At 44.4% G+C, this 22,760-nt stretch overlaps 1 protein-coding gene across 16 annotated transcripts in view; it reads left to right on the top strand.

Annotated features, from left to right (window-relative positions):
- Positions 1-22,760, top strand: part of LOC121595407 (serine-rich adhesin for platelets-like) — a 70,298-nt gene that overhangs the window by 7,840 nt on the left and 39,698 nt on the right. For 9 of the 16 annotated variants that reach the window (XR_006005158.1, XM_041919362.1, XM_041919352.1 and 6 more), the window contains exon 2: positions 19,690-20,484. Coding sequence is in view for 15 of the 16 variants with exons in the window: in XM_041919362.1 (XP_041775296.1) it covers positions 20,309-20,484 (176 nt within the window). In the remaining variant the exon portion in view is untranslated. Of the gene's footprint in view, positions 1-8,914; positions 9,017-9,036; positions 9,330-19,534; positions 19,591-19,689; positions 20,485-22,760 lie in introns of those variants that run through there. The other 7 variants (XM_041919355.1, XM_041919356.1, XM_041919354.1 and 4 more) reach the window with 4 other exon arrangements.

The following is a 22,760-nucleotide window of genomic DNA, read 5'->3' as shown; positions in this document are numbered from 1 at the left end:
TTGTTTACACTGCACATCAGCTGGTTGCTGTGATGCATTATCTGACGGATATTTCACCTGTCAAATAGTTCATTTCGCTGTATATTTCACCTCGTCTGGCCTTACGGCCAAAACAAATCAAAATGCGCTGGCGTTGCGTTTTCCATCACCAATGTTTGCCATTGTATGGATGTCAGCTAAGCAAAAAATCATCCAAGCTATCACTGGAAAGTAACGCTGATCATCTTTTACTAGAATTTTATTATGGAGAAGAATAGATTTCTTCTGTTACTGTCAACAAATGCAAAATGGTGACATTTTAGTGCAACTAAAGCATGCTTTCTTCAACAACGAGACACGGTTCTGCACGTGTTGCACCCTTTTTATGCTGCTGCCACTGCATTAACCTACTGCTCACCGTAATACGATAATGCATCGCCTTTTCGGTCGTATCAGCACAATCGTTCCTTTTTGGCATTGTTGCTCTCTCTCGCTACTGCTCCTGTGTGGCGTCCTGCATTCTCTGCTACAGCTGCTGCTGTGAGCCTGCAATTGTGCAACAATAAGTGGGTTAGCTTGCCCCAATGGAATGTGCACCACATGGACCCCATGGAAAATGTTTCGTTCCACACCCTGACCAGGCCGGTAGCGGACAAGAAAAATGAGATTAAATTACACACAATCAGCAGCAGCGAATATGCAACATTATGTACGATGGATGGATGGACGGGTCCCCCAGAAGCAGGAGAGACAGGTGTGTGTGCAGGTTCGATTGCCCGCCGCCTAGCCTTGGAAAGGGACAGTTTATGTGTTTTACCACCCCAGACTCAGCATTGTTGTCCATGGCGTGGTGCTGCACAAAGTAAAACTTGCTGGTCGTCTTGAAGCTGTGAGAAGCAACAAAAGAACCACCAGTTCCACATTCGCTTTTTTCGGGGTTCGGGCACGTCAAACGAGTTTTTTGGTGGAAGTGTGTCGTTCGTCGTCTATTTCAGACGCACGTACCTTTGGGGAGTTATCTTTTTTATGTTTTGAAGCGCTAAAACTTTGCCGCGTGTTGGTTAACTTTACAACCTTCTTCTTGTGGCGTTCTTAAGCAATACTTTGTGCAGCAAGGCAATACCGGTTTTTTTCGATACGCCACGGCGTATCTTTTCAAGTCTTCGTTTTGCCTTTTTTTGTCAGTTTTCTGCTGTTGCTTGGGTGGCACAATTTGACACAAAGTTTGCCAAATACACTGGTATGGGTGTGTGTAGTTTTGCTCCGAACCGATTGACTTCATTTTCTACCGATGATGCAATGCCCGGGGAAGCTTTTCGACCGGTTTTGTTGGTACGAACGAACGAAATCAACAAATCAAAAGGCAAGCAAAAATGACACCAAATAAAGGATTGAAAGACACAGGGAGTGGGTCGGAAGAGGAGGTTGTGGTATGTTGGGATGGTTGTCCGTGTACCACCCAAGCGCACGATTCGCGACTAGTTGGGCGTCTTCTTTCGATTGTTCGTTTGTTCTTCTAACGGTCAAACAAGTTGTTTTTTTTCTTCCTAAAACAAGTTCTACACGGGAAGAACGTTTTAGTGTCCGGCATTAGACACTCCTCCAACCCTTGCTTTAACCTCCACCCGCATGGGGGAAAAACATGGCGCGGAACGAACTTGGTGATGATTGCTTTTTTGGGCATTCGGGTGGAAAAGTTAGCTCTCGGCGTGGAGCTCTCGTGAAAATGCATAAAAACAAACCCGTTTGTCCAAAAATCCAACGCTTTGATGGTTCTCCTGGGACAACTTTTGATCGTGCTCAAGGTAATATTTTGTCCATCCCTGTCTCTGTTGTTTTAAAAAAGGAAAGAAGTTCTCGTTTTCCTCTGTCAAGCAGAATTTCATTTATTGTGTGTGTGTGTGTGTTTGTGTGTTCTGGGCAAATGGGGAATAGGGCATGGGGTTTCCATGTTGGCGTCTCCATTATTTACCGGCTCTCAGCTGGTCAGCTTTTTTCACCACGTTTTGGCTTATGAAGGCTTTTGAAGGATAGCAAAAAAAAAAAAACAATACTGACCCAACCTTTTCGAGCGGACCTGGCTTGGCTTAAGCGTGTGTGTGTGTGTCTGTTTTTTTTGGGTCCCCCAGTATATCCGGTTCGTTTGTTTTGATTCGATTTGTCCGAGACGTTTTAACGTGAGCAGGAATTTAATTTCCTGCCCGGGAGGTAATTTGATTTCATTATTTAAAAGCTTGCTACAAGTTTTAAATGTTTTTTACTGTATGCTCTGGTTGGCTTGACTTTTATGTATTTTTTTTTTATTTAATTGTTAATTGTTTTTGAAACGTTCTAATTCGTTGTGAAGGGTCACGGCTGACTTTCGGAAGAAAAGAAAGATAATCAGGAGCATTTTAAATTGATAAACAGAGTGGCTTCTAGTCCTGGTTTGGAAGCCTTTTTACGATTGTATAGATTTTTGACAATTTCTGAGCTATTTTTATAATTTTAAGGCACAATTTCAACCCCTTTTCATTGCAAAATCGTTAAAAATATATCTACAAACCATCAAAGAGTTACTCAATCATCAATTTCATTCATTCTTCACTCCTATTGCTATAATAAGCCAGCTAAATAGTCCCATTTGTTGACATGATACTGTCCATTATCCGCCTTGTGTTGTGTCTGTGCACATGACACTAATGGGCAGGGTGCTGGGTGGTCAACTGGAGGGCAAGAAAAGAAGCAACAACAAAAAAAAAAACACATCATACTCCGAACGATTAGTGCGCATTTATTCCAATTCGTTTCGAACAAATACACCGAGCACAACGCCCTGATCGACACTGAAACGGCGGCTTTAATTAGTCGAAGAAAGTGAAGCTACACAGCTGCGCGGGCGGCAACAATTAGCCAACGCCGAGTGGTGGGTTGGGTGCTCGTTTGGAACGTTTATGATGAGGAAGAAAAGAAGGCACAAACTAGGCACTTTCGATCTTGCTGATTGCAGCATTTGCTGTGTTGGCATACAAAAAACTTTATTCCAATCAACAAAACTAGCACATTTGCTTCCTGCTCAGTGTCATTTAGTTGAAGGGATGCAAAATTTTGTGTTTTATCTTGTAAATTATTTTCTTTGTTCTCAGTTGCTGTATTTTTGAGGTGAGAAATTGGAAAGGTTACAAATTTCGGTTGCAAGTGTTTCATGAACACCCCTAACACAATCGTCCATACATCACTTTTTGCGTCTAAACACGTCATTTTGTTTGTGTGTGTGTGTTTTTTTTTGTCTAACGAAACAATATTTTCCAATTTACTAGAGTGCGTCATTCAACCTTGTCAAGAGCAGAAACGACACAAATACACACACACACACACACACACACACACACGAGCGACACATTTCCCTTATCGTGTCGTTCCATTTCCTTGTGTGGATTTCTTTCATCTCGCACAAAAAGGAAAACGACCCCCGTGCGCGATAAGTGACAGCGAAATGCTCGTTTTTAAGGTGTTCTTTTTTTGTCCAAACAGTTGCCCACAAATGATAAAAGGGTGTAATATATTTTACAGATGGGGCGGGGTGTTTTGTCTCCGAGGTCTTCTTTTTTTCTGTCTGGCTTGAATGATTTGCAACTTGGTAAAACAATTTGCCATTTTGTTTGTAAAACGTTTCAAAATGGTGCATTGAGGTTCGTCTCTTGCCCAACATTTTGCCTTATTTTGCTCTTTTTCCTTTCTCTAGGGAGCCAAAGAAGACAGTGTTGTCCTTGGCTGAAGCGGGCTCCACAAGCACACGACGAAAGGTCCTCAAACACGATAAACGCGTTTATTGTTGGACTATATTGGGCTTTCGGGTGCGCTGTGGCTGCTCTTGTAAAACCATCCGGCGAGTGCGTCGAACGGGTTTGACGAAAAGTGACCAAAAACCGGTCAATAATGATGCGTTGCGGCTGCTTCGCCTCGAAACAAAGTGGATAATTGGCCCCTACGGGCTGAGGGCTGAGCGCCAGTGGCAGCAGTGTGCGACCATTAGCGTTTGCTTGTTTGCTCTTGTAGGGGATTTTTTGTCTTTTGTGTGTTATTGTTTTGTTTCTGGTTGAATATGTGGTTTAACTATTTCGGCATTTTCTCAGGAGCCTTATCGCTTGAACGAATAACGTTTAATGACTTATACAGGCGACTCTGTTTAATGTCAACGCTGATGATCGAATGCTTCGGTTCGGTTTATTGCGGTCTTTTCCTTCGCTCTTTTTGTATTATTATTTCAAATATTTTCCCATTTTTTAATCCCCAAAATGGGAGTCAATCTGTGAACCGCAACGAGGTCGTTTTGCAATCTGTGCCAACAAAAAAAAAGGCAAAACCTTTTGCAATCTTACAACCGACACATAACAAACCTTCCCGCACCGACATGATTTAACCCAAGACGTGTTACATAAAATATTCATTACCAACCCCTGCACAAACCATTCTTACCGCACAAAAGCGGTGGTATAAAATATACATTCCTAAATTTGTCTCACATCGTAACCGCTTTAGTTGCTGGCGTGCGTGCGTACCTCTTAAAGGAGTGAATTCCCGTCCCATCTCGGCTGTGATGATGTGACACAATCCAGAAGAAATAGCCGCATCTTCTTCCTTCAAGCACAAGTCAGTTCAGACATAATGTTGGTGTGTGTATGTTATGCTTCATTCGCTTTTTGCACGATGCTACAGACGGCACAACGACGAAACGGTCGCCCGATTTGTTCATTAAACTTTACACCCCCTTTTTGAGGCTCCACTGTGCCCTGGTGTGGTGTGGTGTCCAATAAGATTTACTTGCCGGAGAGGCTTGATTTGAAGTGAAAAGAAGACGGTGAAGGTTGAGAGGAGTTTTGGGGAATACACCCACCCGCGGTACGAAATGCTCTCGGTACAGATAATTTATTAATGGTCCGTTAGTAGCTTGCGGGCCAAAACTTCTACTCTCTCTCTGCCACTTTGCTAATGCCGATGATGATGATGATGATGATGATGATGATGATGCAACAGAATGCAGAATGAGTGTTTTCTCAGACACTCTCAAACCTACATGGTTTGTGGGCTTTTTGCTTCAAAATTGTCCCGTGCCGACGTCAAAATGTGTTTCCAGTAGGGCCGTGCCGACTTGCTCTTGTCTTGGGCTTGTCTGCTGGAGTGTTGGTATCATAATCGATTTTTGAAACTTTGATGGTCCCTCCAGTGCTTGTGGAGTGGTCTGTGTGAAGATGTGAAAAATGGATATGATGATGTGCTGATGCTTCTACCGTTAGTTCACCCACAGCGTTTCCATGTTTCTACAATTTGAAGGAAAATGGAAAGAACAGCTTCTGGGTAAAAACTGATAAAAAGGGTAAAGGAATGAGTGTGGGAGTTGCTGATTCCTTCCGGAGTGATGAAACGAAGGTTCTATCCTCCTTTTGGAGCAAGATGTTTGTTTAAAATTCTCATTTTGAATGCACATTAAAATTCAAAATTCATTTCGTTTTTATTCAAAATGGAAACGAACGCTTCCCCGAACGATTGCGCCAAATCATTGAGAATGCATTATTGCAGCTTCATAAAACTATTTATAATTACAACGAATCCCGCAAGCTTCTTCAGCTGTATTTGGCAAAGTGTCACTGCACCCGGTAACAGTCCCAGTTCCCTCCATCGATTTGGCTCGCACTGCTTTTTGGCTACATGGCTCCATCGTTTGTCTAAACAGCAGAAGAACGCCCGTGCCTGGTTTCTTCTTGCTTCCGTGCCCCGGTGACCCGGTTTCGCGCACACCGCAATCTTACACCAATCAATACGGTGGCCGCGCCCGACACCACAGCCCGTTGACCACACGTTCCCGGGCGATCTTCCGGGCGTCCGAGTGTTTGTGTGCTCGTTTGCTTCGTGTTTTTTTTTCGGTCTTTTTCGGTAGGCGCGCATGGTGCTTCGGTCGGTTTCACCCGCTTCAATGTCATTCTAACGGATAACACCCCGGCGGCGGCGGCGGCGGCGGCATGATGATGATCATCATCCAACGATATCCAACCCCCTCGTTCGCTCTTTCTCTTCTTTGTTCGTATAAGGCAAATAGCATCGGTCAAGCTCCACAAATGGTGGCCATGTTGGTGGTGGTGATGGCGCTTGTGTTCGAAAGCTGTGTTGTTCGGTTTGGCCTACATAAAGGGGACGGACCGCAAAGCAAACCCATATCGACTTTTCGGTCGGCGTCAGTTCTTACCCGGTACGATACAAAGCGAGATCAGCAGCAAACGGCAGCAGGGGGCATGATCGACTCGTCAGATCACCCAAGCCACGGGACGGAAGAATTTCATTAAAAAAACACACACACACATACACACCCGTGTGGGCCCGTATTGGGGCCGCCTATATGGTGTGCAGTGCTGTTTGAAACTCCAGTCTACTTTTTTTTTAATCTCTTGCCTTGCTGGCCCAAAATGTTGTCCCAGCCCGCGGGTGTTCCAGCCGCCCAAGTTCAATCGCATTTCAGGGTCGTGCACGGTTGGTTCATTTAAAGAGCCCAGCCCCGTATGGCGTATTTGGCCAACGTGCGCCAACCAAGGTTGAGAAGGGCCTGGGCCTCCGTGTGTGGAGGCGCGTTGATGCTGGCGCAAATGTTTACAATTCTTTTAATGTACTTTTTATTGCTCGACGCTGATGCGGCGGTGGTTTTTGTGGGGCATCTGTTTATGGTTGCTCCGGGCCGCCTCTCGTAGGATGGATAATTCCAGCCCGTGGCATGTTCTGTGGAAAGGGGAGGGAAGACGACTTTGCACAGATTTTGTACCGTATGGGTGAAATTTTAAAACGGCCTGGAGAATGGTTTAGCAATGTCAAGAATCTCTAAGCCATAAAAAGGATTTGTTGGGGAGTAAACGAGACACGGAACGTACTCCAACGCTGCTGGAGAGTATTTAAACAATTGCCGTTTGTTTGCTTTCATTTATATTTGATTTTAACGGCTTGCGGCTCGATGTGTTCGAGGAACAAATACAAGCTTACAGAAAGTTGTAAACAAAACGAAAAACAATTCACATTTGGTATAAACAGGTATGTTCTACTCAATTCGGAATTACATCAAAACATTGTTAAAATGTGCCTGCTAGACAGGGTTTAAGAGGAAGGCAATCAAAAAAGCGTTAACTTACAAACGACAAATATAACACCAAAAACCAATAGCAAAAGCAAAACGAACAAACATAGCTAATGAAAAATAAGCGAACAAAGGGTTGTTCTGCAAATAGTAAATACTTTATTACAACAATATAAAACAGACAGGTAAAAAAGATAAAACAAATAAACATAACTATTGAAAAAGGAATGAACAAATATGTTAACGTACAAATGGCTAATATAGCACCAACAATATAGAATAAGCAGGAAAAAACAACACAAAATAAGCAAACATATCTATTGAAATCTATTGAAAAAATATATTGAAACTATCATGATACTTCTTTCACACACACGTCGAATGTGGACCGAGACATTTCTCCATCAAATTCCAAGCAAATTGTTCGCATTATTGTTGCCTGATATCGATATCGTAGCAAACCGATGAACCGACGCACATGCACGTAGAAGCTTGAAATCGTTTTTATTTTGTTGCCTTTGCCCAGGAGATAGTCATATCCGTGGGTGGAAAAGTGCTACTGGATCAGTTCCCCAGGCCACCAGCAGCACCAGCTGCTACTGGCGCCATTCCGCCATTCCGGGGAACACAATTTCACAATTGAGTTTCCGTTGTTGGCGCGTAGGAGGCGCAATACTGCACGCATTATTTGACCGCGGAAACCACCCGCGCCCACGCATACGGACGAAAAATCCGGTCTGCCTGTGTTGTTGAATATTGCTTTGCCACGCAACGATGAACCGCTGAGTGACTGCATCCTGTCAAAAGCAAAGTCCTTCTCCCTTCCAGACCCACACACACAGCGGAGAGGACAGGATCCCCAAAACATTCTTGGGAAAGCGTTTGGGGCGTTGTCGTGCACACGTCTCGGAACACGTGCTCCACAGCCGACGACGACGCATCCTGACGATAACGTTCGAGTTCAGGCATGGTTCAGTGGTTCGTGGGAATAATATCGATCTTCAGCTGTCAGGAACTGTGGTAGGAAGGGCGACGTGAGATCCTAATTGAGGATAAGCCGCCTCCTAGTGTGTCCCGCCAAGTGGGGGAAACATAAACCATGTTAAGGCATTCTTGATGTTGATGACTCTTTCTCTCGCATACACTCTCGCCCCATCCCAAACCAACCCCCCCAAAAAAAAACGCAACTCAAGGTTACCCCCATTGAGAGAAATCGCATATCCACCAACCTCAGGCAATGGTGGGGCGGACAGAGGAACAGGATTCTTTCACAAAGCATATTCCCGTCACAAAAAGACGCCCACGGAGAATCGGACTCCACTTTGCGCGTCTCCCTTGTCTCGGGACTCTCCGGGCGTTCAGTGTCGCTCGGAGAGAAAGACGTCCGTCCCGACGCATCCAGACGGGATATCGCATGTGTGTTGGCGCATGTGCAGGTGCAGCGTCCGAGCGGCTCCGAGCGACGACGTGTTTGATTGAGGAAAAGCGCGTCCGATGCTCTCCCGATGGTAAAACACACATGTATACACACACACACACACATACAAGCACGCATGTGACCGTCAAAAGAAAATTGCTCTCTTTATGTAACGGGCTGCGAGCAAAGTTCACCAAGGTTTTTAGGGACGAGAAACATTCATTCAACTCCACCAGTACGGCCAGTCGGCTCTCGGCAACCAGCCAGACGGTGTTGTTGCAGCTCTCGGCAGCAGTAGTCGGTGCTTCGCTTAGCAATGGGTCTGACGGGTGCGTCTGCTGGCAAACCGAGCGAAGCGAGCGTTACAACGTGCGTTTAGTGTCCTCCCCATCGGCCTGCCGACCAGGGACCTTGTGAGTGTTTGTGCGGTTTTGCACTCACGGAAGTGTTGATAAAAGTGGAACTCCGGAAGACAACCGAAAACCACCCCACACATGGTGGGTGCAGCAAGGGTACAAAAAGAGGTACGGGAAGGAGAAGAAGGTTCGTTGTTACGTAAAGTGACTCCCTTTTTCCACACGGAGCAGGTGTGTGTGTACTTCGTTGGGTTCGTACTACCGCTGCTCACGTTCGTCTGGAGTGTGCGGTTGTGTTGTTTCGTGACTTTTTGCAAGGCCACGGTTGAGCGCGGTGCGACCTCATCGGCTTCCGAAAAGACCGAGTAGTTGTTGAGTTGTGGTGCATGCAGAAAACCGCCCATGCAAAATCGAATTATCGGTTTTCGGGGGGTGGAAGTTGTTTTCAGTAGTTTCAAGTTTCGCGTGCTCCACGCGGTCGGTAAGTGTTTCCTGAAGAAATTTACCCGCACGACCACAAGTTGCCCAAACTATCAGTGGAGGTTCAAGGTCCTTAAAATGGGACTCGACATCGCGTAGTTTGAATGCAAATTTAGCTTCTATACTCTCCAGAAGGTCATACAACTAGTACCTAGTACCTGCTGTGTTTCTTCATCTGCATTCGCGCAGCAACATAACACAAACCAGAGTCGCGTCCGTCGGGTACCATCTGCTTAACGACCAACTGGCGTGTGGTGTCTTTGTTAGCCCCCATGGGTTTGGCGTGTAATTGTAAATATCAACAGTTCGGTCGTTACGGTTTCCTTTTTCGGGGTGGAGACGGACCGGGGCTGTTGTTATGCCAGTTGCTGGTGGTTATGGATACCGTTCCGTTGTCTTATTGCAGCCACTGTAAATGTGGTGCATATATTGGTGGGTTACTTTGCTCGGTTCGCACGGAGAAACGATAAATTAAAGGATGAACTAAGAGAAGCATATTAGGTAATGCTTTAATGACTGTTATTGATGAACTTGAGCGTGAAGAATTAGGGCAATTTTGGATAATTTGCATAATGAGGAAGTATCATTGATAAAACAAAACCCACATTATGCTTATCTTGTTACGTGGAGCTCGATAGTGTCGCAAGAAAGTGCAGAAAGTACCGTTTCATGTACACAGCCACACATATCAGCTACCATTTTCTATCGCTGATTTTCTTGAGGGAAAGTCTCTCCATATCACTTTTCTTTCACGATTCTGTCCAAACATGCCCATTCGCCGACGCCGCAGCCGCGCTTCCTCACATGCGCTTTGTTTTGTTTGTGCTTTGTTTGTGCATGTTTTTCGCACCGCAAACTTGGAAAGTAAATTGGCCCCAGCCCACCCCGCCTTCCATCCTTCCTTCCGCTTCATTTCGGGAGCGTGTGCTGCCTTGTGCGAAGATTGAACAAACCAATTGACCCAGAAAAAAAGCGCACTGAACCTCGGCTTCTAGATCGGCTGGCGTGTAATCGGCGTGATCTTTTGCACACATCCAGAGGGGCAAGCTGAATGGGCAGACGGGGGCCGTTTTTGGCGTTATCAGTTTTGCTGTGCGTTTTCCACGCTTCACGGCTTTTTTCTTATTTTTTATTACGCACAGCAGATAAGCATAACGGTGCGATTTTCGCCGGCATGCTATCTCCCCGAGTGGCTTGTGTTTGTGTGTTTGAATTACGCTCTATCAAACCCAAAAAAAACCCCTCATGGCTCCGGTACCGTAACACACATACACAGCACCTGCCGCCACTTCCTATCATGCGGCTCCTGAGGCTCTTTATCAACGGATGGTTGAAATGATCTTCCTATAGAGAAACAAAAAAAACACGATCGAGATCATCCGCTATAAAAGGTTTGCTGTCCCTGGTGGCGGCAGCAGTAGCATGAAACGAAGCGCGGCAAATCGTTGGATCATCGAAGTTCAAGTACAATGCGTGCGTGTGTATGTACATATGATTATGACGGAACCATTGGCCCCACGGCTGACCCCGCAATGGTTCGCGGCTGGGCGGCAGGGAAAACTTCCACTTTCTTCGCTGCGGTCTGCATTTGAAAACAAAGTGGGTTTGATGTGGGTTGCCAGGTCAGGTTCTCCTCCTGCAGTGCACTGGAAAGCGCCATTCCCCCATTGGCCCTTCAATGGCCGAGTGAAAAGACCTTTAAATGGATTCCCCTTCTGTGTGTTTAAAGCGCTCCTGCTGCTGCTGCTGCTCCTGCTGGCCGTTATAGGCAACGGGTGTGTAAAGCGTAAAGAATGGCTGCCCTAATACGGTACGCCATAGAAGAAAATGAAAAAAGGGGAACCAAACAGATGCTCCAAATTCATCAAATAAACAATCTAAATCGCCTCCTGCTATGCTGGAAAAATCCAAACCCAATAATCAACCCGGGTGCCGCGGATGTTGTTTTAGCTGCCAGAAGTTGATTGGGCTCGATTGTTGCGAGTGGCTGTGAATAGAAAAGAAACTCTAATAAAACCATGCCGTCAGGGAGGGAGAGAGAACCGGTTGCGGCCGATCAAACAGGTGGTTCTCGATTAGTAATTATTTAATCGAAAACTAGTACAAAACGAGGTGTGGAAAACGAGCACGAGGGCACACCGAACAGCAGTTGAGGGTTGTCTGGTGCTCGTTGTCTGTTTCTGTTCCTCGGAAGAAATGTTAAATGGTACAGGCTAGCGAGGGGCTTTATTGTTGTAGAAGCAAATTGGGTTGCAAAATACCTAATGGAATAAAGTAGTTTTGTAGTTGCAAAGTACAAATTTGGAACATGCAAATGCAAGCAAATCAAATCAAATAATGAAATAGAATAGGAATAAATTAAGAATAAAAACACAAGAAATATTTAACGATTAAATAAAAGAAAATTAAAGAGTAAAAATAATTAACAGTAAAAACAAATGACAAAAGAAATTGAAAAAAAAATCGACATAAAATTGATTAAAAATAGAACACACAGCACCGAATTCAATTGTGAGACTAATTGGAAACACTTTCTGGCTGTACATTCTTCAAAACACATTCACAACGAATCAATCTTAGCCCTTCGAAGCTCTTCATTGGCCGGCACTCGACGAGAGCCACCGCTACTTCTTCAGCTTGAGCGATAACCTTGCTCAATCCACCGACTTGCGTTTCTTAATTGTCCACCCTGCTCCGGTACTGGCTGTGTGCCCTTTTCCCTCCAATATTTTGGAGGCTCACTGTAGGGCTGCTATTCATAGCGGCGCGGCAAATGAACGGCATAAATCCCGCTACTCGACAGGGGTATGTTGTGTGTGCGTGTTTTGGGTTTCTTGTCAGCCAGTCGGAAAGAAACCAAGACAAAGCAAGACGCCAAACCAAACGCGCACGAGTGATAGCGCAACGTGTTGTCGGCGCCAAGCAAACAGTAGTTTTTTGTTTTGTTTTGTTTTGTTTTTTTTTTGTCTGTGGGTATCCCACTCAAGTGTGGCACTTGTCCGCGTGAGTCTTGCCCTATTGGACGGAGCAGTTTTTCTATTCCGTTCAGCGTATTCTCTTTGTCTGGTAGAGGAAAGTATAATACAACACGCTTGGGTGCCGTAATTGCGATCCCTCTGCCAAGGGAGAATGGTTTGAATTCCAAAGCAGCAGTCGGATATCACGATAAAAGATGGTTAAGGACCTCACCGACTGGGTCAGCTAGCAAGTTGAAGTGAGGCACGAGAGTGCTCAAACAAGTAAAGTAAAGCTCTGAGTGGTTTTGCTCCTCATCTTGCAGTTGAAAAAAATAAAAAAAACATTCCAATGAGTGAGCGATGACCGATCAAAGCCAAAGAACGTCGGGCGGTGGAATGTGTCAAGTGATGGGTAGTGATTTTCTCATGCTCTCCCCCAAACGACCTCTTCTTGAGATGATGGATGAGATGAGCACGGGAGTCAAGAGAACAGTAATGCCCGCGCGCGCTCTTCCAAAATATATTGCAAATCAAACACTCGAATCGAAGCCAAACAAATCGTTATTGTACGTTGACGCAATACGTTGGCACTAACTAAACCAACTAAGCCTGTTTCGTAGTGCCCCAAAGAACACACCCCGTGAACGATGATGTCTGTCTGGTGCTGACGGTGTTATAGTTCGCGTGTGTGAAGTTATTTAAAATAGTACATTGGTTTTGTGCTTACGAAAAAAAGCAGCCTGCCTGCAAAAATAGGGGTAAATAAGGGCATATTTAACCAGTGTGTGGTAATAATTATGTTTATGTTGGTGAATTGAAATGTTTTACACCCATGTACGGTGTGTGTTGCTTTGTCGAAGCTGTTGCTTCAGCGTCTAGCTCGTTGAATTTAACTGCTCGGTTGTGTGCGCGCTCGTCCCAACACCGTGCTCTGCATCGTTCGATATGACGCAGCGACGAGTTGGTGAAGCTAAAATTGATTGCAAGATGGCACAATGAAATCCAAAACGTACCAACTTGCTGCTGCGCTGTGTGGTGTCTGTATGTTCCTAACGTTCCAACGTTTTCTGGAAGCAAGACCGTCACCGTACCATGAGAAGTGCACCGGCGAGTGTTCACGTTCCGTTGTGTTTTGCTCTGCTCGGCGATGCTGCCTTGATGAGATGGTAATTGATCTTTCTGAACCTTTTCGGTTTTCGTTTTACGTCGAGCACAGTTTGCCAATCGAAATTGAATTTATGAAGCGATTTAAAAGAGATGTGGTTTTTACTTCACAGTGTGCTTTAGCAGCACTGGGAGTTTCATATTTTGAAATGGTTACGCTTTGAATCGCTGGATGACGAGTGGTGGAAGGTTAATGAAATGAACAGTCTTAATGTCTGTTTGATGAGTCGTTGCTTCAACTTAGTTTGTATCAAATCTAATGGTAGTGAAATTAGAGCATAAGAAGTCACAAAAATCCATTTGATTTGATCCATTGAAAAAGTCATTTAAAATTGAAATATTCGTCATTTTCTTGTAGATAAACTGTCATAAAGCGTTAAATGGCTACTTTGGGACAGAATAATTTGTTTTTCTATTGTTGTTAAAATATATTAATAATGATGTTTGTTATTCTGTGCTTAACACGCCAATGTGTCACTGCCAATTAATGACTGTTTGATTCTTGTTTGTTGCGAACAAAAAAAACACAAAAAATCCGGAAAGACAGACACACCCTTCACGTCTAATGGTGAGAAATCGGTTTTCGTAATTCCCTTCATGTTTTCAACAGGGTCGTCCCCATCCCGCCCTGTCCCGTTTGCCAAACCTTCGCCCACTGCCTCACGACTCCGGCACAGGACGTGATGATGGCGAGCCCTCAACAAATCACTTGAAAAGCTCCACTACGAAGGTTCCCTTGCTCGGCACCGAATCGAAATGCTTCCTTTGCCCAACACGTCACGTGCCTCAAGTGGCAAACACGTGCGCAATGTTTCGGTGCTTTACGCGTTATGATTTATCGGTTGCTTGCGTCAAAATCGCCAACCACCTACATACACACATTCCTTATGTCCTTCTCTTCCTTATGCCCGTGGCATTCCTTCCGATACTGTTTCTCAAGGAGTCCAACGTGGTGAACAACCACCATTTGGGAAGGGAACGACAGCAACAAAAAAAAATCAAGCCACAAAACTTTTCTTGTGTCTGTGTGTGTTGCCGAAATTGTGGACCGGGGAGGCCTTGTGGGTGTCGCTGAAGGCTGGTGGCCGAACCGACCTACGGCTATGAAACGTGACGTGCCTAATGACACCATTTGGCGGTGGGTAGGGTCGTACGTAAGTGCAAAATCGTTCAACAACGGTTTGCGCTTGGGTTTGCGCGTTTGGGAAATTGGGAGTTTTTGCGTACATATGCACACGGTAACGTAGCTTCTCGATTTCCGTTGGGGAAGTATTATTTTCCGCTGTTATTGACGGAAGGCACCAAGGGCTCCAAACCCTTTGGGGAAGAGGGGGGTGGGTTGATGATAAATCGCACAAACACACTTGATTGGAAAGCGCCAAACCAAACAAACCGAACGGTTTGGTGAGGAAATTAAATCGTTCTACTGCTGCTGGCCACGATGGACACGCGCGTCCTAACGAGTCTTCAGATTGTATTGGGTTGTTGTGGGAAAATGGGAAAAGGCAAGAACGCAGTTTAATTTGTGACTTTTAATCAGTTTTCTGGGACGTAAATAACCACAGTTCGTGCGTAATGGCCAGAATGCAAAGATAAGCATAATTTACAGAAATTGGGTTGTTTTACCTTTCAAGTTATAACATTGCAATTTTCAGTCCACGTCTTTAAAAATATTCATCAGCTAGGTTGTATTGTGCGTACCCAACTGACAGATATGTGGTACGCCATATTGGATTTTGACAGCTCGTGTACGCTCAAGGATCTCAAACACATGTTCTTTACCCCTTTTAAAAGTTAGTTTTTTTTCAATTCGTTTTTGTATTTTTATGGCATTTTATCGTGTGTCACTTTATGAAATATTAACTGCATTTGCGATTATCTCTCCCATACACACCACGTTAATATTACATCCGCCCGAAGAATGATTGCACCCGGACACGAATGCCATTGCGCGCTCTGTGATTGCAGCAAACAGTTTGATGCATTGCACACCTCAGCACACCGGTTTGTGGGCATCCATACCTACTCCAAATGACCATTGTGTCCTTATCATCGCCAACGCGCACTTCCGACTGCGTTTGAACTTGATAAGTAAACACACACACATTTCGTACCGCGCCGTACCTAACACTCCACCGGGGGCTTTTCGTCTTCAGGCTTCCCCTCAAACTCCTCCGGTGTGGAAGAAGTGCCACGGGGCACGGCTGATTGTAAGTGGCGGTGGTTTAATTACCGATTATGGTCAACTGATAAAGGCTGGCGGATTGGCGGCTGTCCTCGCTGGAATGTCATTACCACGGAGGCAGTAGAGAAGGCGGATGGAGGCACACGCGCGGAACCGACGCACCTTGCCTATCTTCTGGGCGTAGTGGTAGTAGTGGTTTGTTTGACGTTTTGTGTAGCCTATAAAGCGACGTTAAAAAGATAAGGTTCTGCTGCTGGCCCCATATCCACATTCCCTCGCTTTCTGCCGGGAGTTGAAATGGTTTAGTAGTATGCATTAGTATAATTATCGTCACGTCATATGGTCCATTTCGTTCGTTCTTTTTCTTTTTTGGGACTTCAGGCGAAACACCCGGCCTTTTGTTTGTGTTTCTGTACGCAAACTAACGCAACAAGAGTGTTGTGTGTGTTTTATTGTATGTATAACGTTCCAAAAGCAATAAATAAGCTTAAATCATCTATCATCCTAGCGTAAAAAAAACCTTTGTGTGCGAATTTTAAACCAGCACTGTAGAACTATTTCGCCCCAAAAAGTAAACACGTCACGGCGCTCGCGTGACCATATGGGCAAACAAGTAAACAGAGTTCTCGCTGGGCGCTGTGCCAACGTCGTCCCGTGGGCCGAGTGCTGGACACGATCAGTTTCATCGGCTCGTCCCTGGGGACGACCAGGACGAACTGCCCGGACAGGGGTTTTTATTTATTTTCTTCGTATAATTGGAGTACTTCCGGTTCCGGAGCGGCAGGCTAGTCCCAGGGCGAATCGCGTGTCAGGGTCTCAGAGAGTTTGTGCGATCCACTGCGCCAAGTGTTGATTTTACAAATCAACACTGCGGGGAATAATTATAGAGATGCTAAAGGGCGTTACTGAGCGATTGATTGGGGAAAGAATTGGGTAAAAAAAGGAACTTAGGAGCTCTCAGGACTTCACATCGGTTTGAATACACTGTACAAAATTTGATATTTCGGGATGATGTTCCCTTCCTTCTTTTCATTTTTTCGTTATCAAATTCATTACAAAAAAGATATTATTCGGGGAGCTATTACTAAATCTAAGCTTAAATATATTCGCCGCACTGTATTTATCGCGCGGTAAGTGTTGTTTTCTTTATTCCGGCGGTCTTTCCGATCAGAATTACGTGTGCCCCGGGCCCCAAATGGTAGGAAATTCAGGAAGAAGAGCCGCACTGTGTGTTGTGGGGCACTAGGCAGCGAAACTATAAATTGACCGCATAAAAGCGCGTTGACCAAGACGTGCACGGCCTATGGCAACCCTTTGTTACGCCACACACCGTTAGATCGTTGCAGCAACACTGAGGGAGAACTGAGGGTTGGTTAGTATTTTCCAGAAGTTGTTTCTCCAATCTCCAATTGGCTATGTGTTTATGTGTGTGTGGGTATGTATGTCAGCTGATGTGTTTATTTTATGTGTCTCTTCCCAGCCGAGGCGTTGCTTCTTCACACGCCTCGATGACCTATTTAACCATATGTCAGCCATTCGGTATTTGTGTTGGATCTGTTATATGGATGTTTGCTATTCGGTTCTTATTTGAATTAATATTATCTAACAACAGCCATGTTTAAACGATGTAAAGACCTTATGTTGGTTAAAAGCTGTATTTTCATTTGTGTTTTGTATGTTCATGCTCTGACAAATGCACATACCTCTAGTACAAAAACGACTCCAACCCTGTTTTAACGTGCTAATATTAATGACTTAAGCAACAAGTGCTTCAAATCCACTGTATTGACCCACGCACGTGTGTGTGTATGCACGACCCTGTGTCTCTCTGTCAAGTTGTCGCGATGATTTATTCGATGCCGCATATTGCGCAAGCAGCAGAAAAATGTGTGGCTAGATTTCCGGCTCCGTTTTCCCTTACTTCCTGTGCAATTAGGTGAAGTAGTAGCATGGGCAGTGGGGGGAAAGAAAGGGGTTTAGACAAGCAAATGGCAAAGCGGGAAACGATCCGGCGTCACGCCATTGCGGCGTGCTTGCGTTTTATGGCGACGTGCGCTCCGGGTCGTTTTCAATCCTAGAATGGTAATTTGGGAGGAATTTCGCTTGCCTCGGTGCAATTTTCACAATTCGGTCCCACTCGAAGACGAACTCTGGCCTCCCTCTCCATTTGGCAAAGTTTTGCTTTTTTTCTCAATCCTACTACGCTGTGCTGTGTCTGGGTGTGTGTGTATGTATCGTGTTGCCATTTTACATGTCGCAACCATATATGGGGGAGGGCGGTGGTGGGGGAAGGACATTTTTGTGTCATTTTTCAATTGACCGTCTGGATCGGAAAGGGCAATTTGTGCACTGGAATGTGGTCTTGATTTGCGAAAGAATTCCACTTAATTGAATGCAGATTGTTGCGCGCGAGAGTAGCGCGAAGAGTGTGAATCTACGGCGCAAAGTGGCGGGAAGCGCATCAAGGGTTGTGGGTTGATGAATGATTATGGTGAATTTCGGCAAGATAAATCAACTCAAATCAAGGTGTGGTGTGTGTTGCTTTGCCTATCGTTTTACGGGTGCAAAAATGCTTCTCGAACGATCGAGAACTCATGCCTGGGTGGCAGTTACGGCAAATGTAAACAAAATACTGTCATAAAAGCCCCGAGTCCAATCGAACACCACACAGTGTGATTCACCGGCTTTACTCCACCCCACGATGCACTAAGCAAAGCGAGATAAAGTGAAATATTTTGCAAGGTGACGATGCGTTATCGGCATTTCGTGTGTGATACCTTTTTTCCACCAACGCCGTAAACATGCTTTGGTGGCTCCGTGTGGTTGGAAAAGGATAGGTTTGGGTGTAAGTAATTTACGACATCCTGATAATAGAGTTGATAAACGTTCGGCTCGAATTCGCACCGCGGCTGTGCACTGCAACATTTTGCTCTAATTACCCTTGGAAGGTGATTCAACCTGCCCGGTGGGGTTTTTTGATTGTTTGACAAATGTTGTTTTGTGCCCGATTGACATTCGTTTGGTGAGTTTTTCACAATTTTGCTTATTAACTGTAAAAGTTGATAATTTTACGAGACAAACTACAAGTTTTTGATGTTCTTAAATTATTTGGAAGCTTTTTGTACATTTCTTTCATTACCTTTAATATTTTATAACACAAAACTTTATTAAGATAAAATCTCAGTTAAAACTGAATCTTACAGATGGTTTCATCACTTGTACTCATAAACTAATTCTATGATCGCAAACACACCCTTCGTGTAAACATACACGAGATTACAAAGGTCACCCGTACTCGACAACCTTAACAAACCCCCGGAGATGTTATCAGCCTTGTTTTAACGGTCTAAAATTAGTTTTGCAATCAAAAGTTGTGTGTCCCCGTAGCTTTTTAGAGGGTTAGAATGCAATGCTTTGCGATAGCGATCGATAGCATAAATCCACGCACCCATTTTCATTACATCACTTCAACCTGCGCTCGATCTAATGCTTCACAACAGCGCCAAAAAAGACTTCTTTTTGGATGATTTAACTCGCTGTGCCAGAATTCCCACGCGAGCGATAAGTCCATTATCTGAAGCGGATGCTAACAGAGGTTTTGTAGCTAATTTGTCTCGTATTTTCCCTTCTTAATTCCGGTTCCATCGATGGGGGTCGAAGAGGAACCATTTTTTTGTTTTTTGTTTTGCGCACAATCTAACATTTCTGCAACACTGATAAAGAGCGCCTCCGAGATTTGAAACCTTCGACAGGTTTGGTGATGGATTATCTCGTGTGCGGCGATAGGTGATAATTTATGTGACAAGGGGGAGCGTTTAAATCGAACCTTAAAAAGGGGATATCCGTTGACGTTGGTTCAAGTGTGGCGGTGTAGCAGTAGAAGCTTTGACGCCTTACGGTTTGGTCTGGGTAATTGGTTTTCTGTGCCTTTTTGCAACCTTTGGACCGTTCCAAAAGTGTGTGTTTTGTGTTCTTGTGTATCGATAACTAAAATCACAATGTAATCCTCTGCTTAAACTAATGTCATTTTTATCTGTTTTTATCTCTTTTTGCAGCATTTGAAAGAACTCGTGAGCACTTGCTGTTGGCACTGGCGTGGGAATATAATCGTCAGAATTCAACAATCTTTACTTTGAGACCTTAAGAAGAGGAGGGTTTCCCGTTTGTGTCGCTGCAGTTTCAAATTATTAATGTGTGATTTATGTATTTTTTTTACTAAAGAAAAGTGAAAAGTGACGAAATTGTGATGTTTTCCGCTCGTTAATATATAAAATACCCCGGGAGCCACTAATGTGCGAGAAAAGTGTGTGAAAAATCGTATGGTGTGTGTCTGCGCAATGGTTATTTATGATCGGTTATTCGCTATTGGTTCGTGTGTGTGTCTAAGAATGCCCAGGAAAGTGTGAAAGTGTGTGTTATGCTCGATGTAATCTGCACATGCAATAGAAGGTGAAGCCTGGCATTTCCGGTGCACACAACGGTGTTGAAAAACCAGCTGGTGCGGATCAGTGAAAACTAAGCGATCATCAATCGTGTATCAATCAATTCAGTGCTACGGAGTTACATTCCACCCGGGAAAAAAAGAAGTCGCTGCTAGTTTCCAGCCCCCTCCGCCAGTGGTGGGTGGCGGCACCCCCAGCAAAACATATCTCCGCGCGTACCATACCGCCGTGAATGACACTAATAGGGCCGGGCGCCCCAGGAATGGCATTTATGATGAAGAAGAAAAAGTACAAGTTCTCGGTGGAGCTGCACCTGGAGGAGCTGATCGAGGTGCCGTTCCTGAACGCGATGCTGTTTGCGAAGATTCGCCTGCTGGACGGTGGCTCGTTCCAGGCGCACAGTACTAGGTAGGTAGAGGATACACCCACGTGGACACACGGCGGGAACCCCTTAATATAGCTCCCAGTGGGAATGGTTCTTATTGTGACATACTTACACGACTTGCATCATTACTGCTTGCGCCGAATGGCGTTTTGTTATTTGTCGTGTTGTGTGCGCAGCCGCCGCTGTGTTGACTGAAGGTGTAGGGAAGGCAGCGTCTTGCAAGATTCTAGACAATTGTTGGCGCTTCTTGTCCGGCTTATCGTACGTGTGTTTTGTCCGTTTTGACGATGGCACGTGTCAGCACATGTGTCAAAGGGTGGTGGGCGGGTGATATGATGGCAGTGTTTAATGGGTTCCGCATTAGTAGAGTTGACAGTTTGTGTGACAAGTATGTCTTGTTTTGAGATATTTTGATGATAGGTAACGATGAGAGAACGATGTGACATTTAAAACCTTGCCTTTGGATTGGATTAGAATTATAACATCCTTGATTTGAATAAACTTGAATAATTCTTGTTTGAATAGCAAATCAATCATAAAACCTTGACCTTCATACTTTCTTGAAGGGTCATTAAGATGTTTAGATTAGTAATGTTGCCTTACTGCTGGTTACAATCTTTTAAAATAGCTTTTTACTTATTGATTTGCTCTTACTTTATTGATTAATTGCTCTTACAGGGTTTTCGAGGATTATATAGATACGTTCAGCGAGTTGTAGATTCGTTCAGGTATATAATAGACTCTTTCAGCGAGATATAGAATTGTTCGGAAGTAGGCGTTGAAATGTTCAGTTATACTGTAGAGCTGTCACTTTCGTACCCCTTGGACTGCAGCTTGGATCATTATCATCAGAAGGTAAATAAACGATTTTCGTAAAAATATGTTTGTTTTAACCAATTCATGTATTGAACAGCTTGAGGAATGATTATTAGCTACTTTCAGGACATTTAGAATGAAAAATTATACGCTGCGGCACATGGTGTAAACAAAACAAATGACAGCACTACAGAATCGGCGAACATGTCAACGCCTGCTTACGTACATTCAATATCTCGCTGAAAGAGTCAATTATATGCTCGAACGAACCTACAACTCGTTGAACATGTCTATATAATCCTCGAACCCCTGTAATGCAATGGAATTGCACTCTATAGCACCCTTGTTGGACAAATCCAATAGGAATTTCCAAATCTGTCTGTCCAAATGGGTTGCCATAGAGTCCAAATTCCACTATATGAAGTTCACTTCATATAAGAAAGACTCAAACAAGTCTCCCACAACTATGAGAACCCCTGGAAAACCCTGTAAATGTTCCTGCCAGATTGTCACTGATTGACACTAAACGATCTCTACAAAGGCATACATGTTCGTGTAACTATTTTTTAATTAAACCATATTCGCTACAAATAACGACATAAACGGAATCGTCCGCTAATTTTCAACAGTATGGTAAACTTTCTTCTCAAACCTGAGTTCTTTAATAACCGAAATAGTTCACCAAATATTTACCTGTATCTGAACCTTTTTTATATGCTCCATCGTATGATGATTCCTCAATATAAAGGTGCTAAACAAACATCGCACTTATCATGCAGTCGTGAATTGGACTTCCACACACTGACCATTCGAGTGGAATATTTCTGGCAAGTTCTGGCGCTTTCATAAATCACGAAAAAGACGTTGTTCGTTGTTTAATTATTACAAAACATCCATAATTGTACCGGTTAAAATTTGGTTTCCTAATTTTTTACACAAATGAAACCGTCGTATTTACTTTTCTTCGTTTTTCTACCCTCTAAGCTTTTGTTTCCGTTTTTGGCACCAAAACACATGTCCCTTGTGTTGTTGCAAAATTCATCCAACGAACTCAGCCTGCCCTTTGTTAAATCTTCCACAAATCAACGCTAAACTTTCGACACCGGACAACGGATGTAATGGTTTGTAAATTCTGGTTCGAGCGACCACGTTCGGCCCCAAAACCGTACCCATAAAAGAGACAAATGTAAAAACACAAAACGCTGGCAACATTGCTGGCCGGTTTTGTGGTGTCACCCCGAAAAGCTGGCCCCGAAAAAGTTCAACCATTTTAAACCGATGGCCCCCCGACTTCCGCCACTCCTTGCAACCCAGCGCGCGGAGTGTGCCAAAAACCAAAGAGAACCGATTTAACTGCCTCTCCATGATGACGTCCTTCGAGGATGGATCGAACGGCTGCTGCTGCTGTGATGTGGTCTGAGCCCACCGAAAAGGTCGCGCGAAAGGCTGTAGAGCCACTTCTGTACGTGGCGGGCTGGCCACA

The sequence above is a fragment of the Anopheles merus genome, chromosome 3R, assembly GCF_017562075.2.
Source record: "Anopheles merus strain MAF chromosome 3R, AmerM5.1, whole genome shotgun sequence".
NCBI lineage: Eukaryota > Metazoa > Arthropoda > Insecta > Diptera > Culicidae > Anopheles > Anopheles merus.
The sequence above is the reverse complement of the archived record's forward strand: the minus strand, read 5'-3'. Positions and strand labels throughout refer to the sequence as shown.